Here is a 4,989-nt window from a genome sequence, read left to right on the forward strand (position 1 = left end):
ATTCTTTCAGCACTGGGTTCCCTTGACCTGGTCATGCATCTTCACCAGCCTACTTAATGAGATTTAGTAACTGCACTGGACTAGGACACCAGGGCCTGGTTGTTGAGCTCAACTTCATCTTCATCTCTCTCTGCTTGAGTCACTGGACAAATCCTCCTTATCCTTTTTTTTTATGAGACGGAGTCTCACTCTGTTGCCCAGGCTGGAGTGCAGTCGCATGATCTCAGCTCACTGCAAGCTCCGCCTCCCAGGTTCACGCCATTCTCCTGCCTCAGCCTCCCAAGTTGCTGGGCCTACAGGCGCCCGCCACCATGCCCGGCTAATTTTTTCTATTTTTAGTAGAAACAGGGTTTCACCATGTTTGCCAGGACAGTCTCGATCTCCTGACCTCCTGATCCGCCCGTCTTGGCCTCCCAAAGTACTGGGATTATAGGTGTGAGCCATTGCACTCAGCCGCTCCTTAACCTCTTTAATCTACTCGTCCATGAGACACAGGGGAAGATTCTCCCTTCCCTGAGAGGACCCAGAGCCTTAGGTGTCTTTGTGTCCTTACCAGCTGAAAAGAACTCAAGACTTTATTTATAAAGAGAAAACCATTATCAGACTCTCCTACACATTTGTCATCATGAAGTAAGTTCCCAAGAGGAAAAGAGTGACCCATTTGGCTGGGCAAAGCAAGAGTGAACGTCTTGAGAAATTTGAGCTCCTCATGCCCTTCCAGTCATGCTCAGGTTCCAGGTTAAGTTTTCTTCTCTAGTCTCCTTTCCTGGGCTCAAATTCTCAACTACTGTGGGTGGAGGGTTTGTGGAACGCTGCAGACCAGAGCTCCTCCCCTCTGAAGGCCTGTGCAGGGTTATCTGAAGTGTTTCCACCCAGAGTGCAGGAAAGAAACTCTGCCTAAGGGGCAAGGGGCAGCAAGTCCTGCTGCCACCCGTGAGAGATGCCCAACGCATCCCCGAAGAGCAAAGTTACAGCAGAATGTGAGGGGAGAGCCAGCGAGGCACGTGCTCATGCTCTCACGCCCCAGCCTAGCCCAGCCGAGGGCTGATGGCCTGCAGCTGCCAGTGCTGATGGTCTCTCCGCACCAAGGACATGTGGGCTTGAACTCTGAGGTATGAAAGCTACACGTGGAGATGAGGAAAAGTGAGAAGGTAACTTCAGAGGAGATAGGAGGGTTGAATTGAACAGGAAAAGATCAAAAGTACAGCCAGAATCCCACTTGGTCTTTTTTCCATTCTCCTTTATTCCATAAACACCTAGTTACAAGTTGCACAAATCAAAAAATAAAGGCAGAGAAGGGTTTAGGGAAGATTCTCGTGATGTGTGTGGGCAGGAGTAGGGAGAAAGAGTTGGGAACCAGTCTGCTCCTTCCACAGCCCTAGACAGGGCTACGGCCCCTCAGTGGGGGCTCTGAGGAAGAGATGGGCAAAGATCCAGGGTAGCTGAGGGATGGAGGAGGCCCCTAAACCCAGAGCTCACCCCAAAAGACCCTTCAATGCATGGCAGGAGTAGAATGGGAAAGGTGAGGGGGTTTGAAGATGGAGCAGCAGAATGAAAAATCAAGTTAGGAGATGCAGAGGCGAAGTCATCATGGTAATGGGATTAAAGAAGGAAAAAGTAGGGAAAGGGTGCCGTGAAAGGTTCTCCCTGAGACCCCCAGGGAGAGGTGGGGGCCGGCTTGCCTGTTAATTTAATATTAAATTGGGGATGGGAATCAGAGAGGAGAAAGTTATTCGGGGGATGATTTCTCAGCCTCTCAGCCTGTACCTGGAGGGGAAAAGAGAGGAGCACAAATCAGAAGGAAGAAAAAACTTACCTTAAGAGCCAAGAGCTGGGGTTTAATCGCCTATGTCAGTGAGAACATTGTTCTTTCCACACCAACTTGCACTATCAAAGGCAGCTCCTGCGGGAGCCTGGACTGCGCCTGCCTCGCGGCCGAGGACCATCAGCAGGTGCACCCCGCCCTCCTTACCCCTGATACTTACAAGAGAGGCTGAGGGCCCGGGGCCCTCACCAGTCATAGCGGCGGGACTGTCGGGAAGGGGAGTCCTCAGGTCCCTGGATGGCCAAGCGGGGAGGCCCCTCCGCCCTTCGTCCCCCCGCCCCTGAGGACTCAAGCCGCCGAAACTCCAGGGGGCGCTGCTGCCGGAATCGGGACGTCTCCCGCCGCCACTCGTCATCAAACGCTGCGGCCTCACCTGGAGGGGACGGAGCCCACATGAGGCCTGCGTGCGGCCTGGCTCCTGGAGCGAGTCACAGCTTCTCCGGCCAAAGCGGCGAAGGCTGAGTGCGTGTGCAGGGGTGGGTGGGGCGGCAATTCCCTTAGCTCTTTTCGTTTCTACACGATCCCGGGAAGCCACCGGTAGGCCTAAGGTGGCCTACTGGAGGAAGAAACCAGAATGGGATTATTCTTCAGTTCAGGTTCATAGTCCTGTGTGCACACTAGGTACTTAATAATTGCGGATTTGAAAAAGATAAAGAGGCCGGGCGCGGTGGCTCAAGCCTGTAATCCCAGCACTTTGGGAGGCTGAGACGGGCGGATCACGAGGTCAGGAGATCCAGACCATCCTGGCTAACACAGTGAAACCCCGTCTCTACTAAAAAATACAAAAAACTAGCCGGGCGAGGTGGCGGGCGCCTGTAGTCCCAGCTGCTCCGGAGGCTGAGGCAGGAGAATGGCGTGAACCCAGGAGGCAGAGTTTGCAGTGAGCCGAGATCCGGCCACTGCACTCCAGCCTGGGCGACAGAGCGAGACTCCGCCTCAAAAAAAAAAAAAAAAAAAAGAAAAAGATAAAGAGGGGAGAAAGAAACGGATCCAGGTGGAGAAGAGTGTAACACTATCAACACGGAACTTCAGGGACAAAGCAGGCCCCTCTCAAAGACACCGCCAGCACCTGACTCAGCCCCTGAGCGGAGGAGGCTCCGAGTGCCGTAAGAATATGGGGCTGACAGCCGGGCACGGTGGCTCACGCCTGTAATCCCAGCACTTTGGGAGGCCGAGGCGGGTGGATCACCTGAGGTCAGGAGGTTGAGACCAGCCTGGGCAACATGGTGAAACCCCGCCTCTACTAAAAATACAGAAATTAGCTGGGCGTGGTGGTACATACCTATAGTCCCAGCTACTCGGGAGGCTGAGGCAGAATTGCTTAAACCTGGGAGGCGGAGGTTGCAGTGAACTGAGATCGCGGCACTGCACTCCAGCCTGGGCACCTGGGCAACAAGAGCGAGACTCCATCTCAAAAGAAAAAAAAAAATATATGGGGCTGATCCAGAGCTTTGCCCAGAAGTGTCTATGAGTTAGGGATGTCTCCTAGCCCACAGGAACTGGGCCAGGGGCTGCCGGCCAGGAAGTGGGAGGGAAGGCTCACTCTCATCCAGGTTGATATAGTCCTGCCGCTCCTCCTGGTCCCCCGTGCGATGGTTTCGGGAGCGCTGGAGGATGTGGGCCCTGTCCCGGATGTGATGCCCGATGGACATCTGCTCCAGTCCACTGTCTGAATCCCGAACAGTCCTTCGTGTCTCCCGGATCTGGGATGAGGCAGAACATGGCACACTCAGCCGCCCCTTCCAAAGCCATGGCTATACCATCTCAGGAGACACACACCACACACAACCCAATCCGGAAAAAAGCAGCCAGGGTTTCTGGGGGTGCTGCTCAATCCCCCCTTCTCTGGGACAGGAGGGCTCCCCCACTCACCCCGCCTGGTGCTGAGCGCATCTCTGATGTCTCTTGGTAAACCTTGGGGGCGCCATCACCCGTATTGGAGTAGGAGATGACAGTGGAAGATGAGAAGGTCTGGCAATTGCCTCCAGCTGTCATGTGTTCCTGAGGACAGGGTAGGTAGCGGAGGGCTGAATGGGGAGGCATCCCCCCAGTGAAGAGATTTTACCCTTCAGCTGCCTGTCCTAGCCTGTATCTGTCTCACAAAATCCAAGAACTGAAAAAACATCAGGCCTCATCATTACCCTCCCAAATTCCTCTGAGTCCAACCACGAGCAAGAAGGATCTGAAGAGACAGAGCCTTAATTGTATGCTACATAAGAGTGCTGCTGCTGGCTGCTTCAGGCAGGCATGACAGCAGATACAGGGTCCCAAGGCTCTCTGGTTCAATTACTGTATCCAGTACTTTACCCTTCACTAGCATACTGTCTCCCTCTTGCCTTAGAAGATTCAAGGTGTTGTCAGCCATCACTGAGAGCAAGGCCGGGGAAGGGTATGGGGCAAGTCTCACCATGTTTCCAATCATGTCATTCATCATCCCAAACATGTCCATGAAACCACCCGACTGGAGGAAACAGATGGAAAACAGAGTCAGGAAAGCAAAGTCAGTGTTCAGAGTTGATCCTGTTTAGGAACCCACAACCCACGTGGCTGCACACTTCCTTTCTCTTCTTCACATCTAGCAAGTTCTCTTTCTCATTCTCTATTAACGTAACCAGAATACTCATGTTTCTCTTCCTGTAAACTGCTGACCCCTTCCTCAATCTCTATGACTGCCCTGATCCAATTTTCCTTCTCCTCCTGCCTGCTATATTCCCCCCATCTTTAGGAAGCAAGCCAAAGTTAATGGATTCTAAACTCTAAAGAGATAAGGCATGAAATTGTTAAAACCTACCAAAAAATCATCTCTAGTTGGCCCTTTAACTGCGCCTCCCTCCTCCAAAGAACAAATTTTGCTAGACAATTACATCTTCCTAATGAGTATGAACTTCTAGGAGTACAAGAGTTAATAATGTCTTTTCTTCTTTTTTTGAGATGGAGTCTGGCTCTGTTGCCCAGGCTGGAGTGCACTGGCATAGTCTCAGCTCACTGCACCCTCTGCTTCCTGGGTTTAAGAGTAGCTGGGACTACAGGTGTGTGCCACCATGCCTGGCTTTTTTGGTATTTTTAGTAGAGACGGGGTTTCACCACGTTGGCCAGTCTGGTCTCAAAACTCCTGACCACAAGTGATGACCCGTCTCAGCCTCCCAACGAGAGTTTAACACCTT

General features: G+C 52.6%; 1 protein-coding gene across 2 annotated transcripts in view; it reads right to left on the reverse strand.

The window, feature by feature from the left end:
* Positions 1-1,219: 1,219 nt before the first annotated feature.
* Positions 1,220-4,989, reverse strand: part of MLF2 (myeloid leukemia factor 2) — a 6,408-nt gene continuing 2,638 nt past the window's right edge. The window contains exons 5-9 of one of the 2 annotated variants that reach the window (XM_023232439.3): positions 4,233-4,286; positions 3,698-3,826; positions 3,369-3,528; positions 1,986-2,198; positions 1,220-1,767 (exon numbers count right to left, since the gene is read on the reverse strand). In XM_023232439.3, coding sequence (XP_023088207.1) covers positions 2,011-2,198; positions 3,369-3,528; positions 3,698-3,826; positions 4,233-4,286 — 531 coding nt within the window. In that variant the 3' untranslated portion in view covers positions 1,220-1,767; positions 1,986-2,010. The remainder of the gene's footprint in view (positions 1,768-1,985; positions 2,199-3,368; positions 3,529-3,697; positions 3,827-4,232; positions 4,287-4,989) is intronic. The other variant, XM_023232440.1, reaches the window with a different exon arrangement.

The sequence above is a fragment of the Piliocolobus tephrosceles genome, chromosome 10, assembly GCF_002776525.5.
Source record: "Piliocolobus tephrosceles isolate RC106 chromosome 10, ASM277652v3, whole genome shotgun sequence".
Lineage (NCBI taxonomy): Eukaryota > Metazoa > Chordata > Mammalia > Primates > Cercopithecidae > Piliocolobus > Piliocolobus tephrosceles.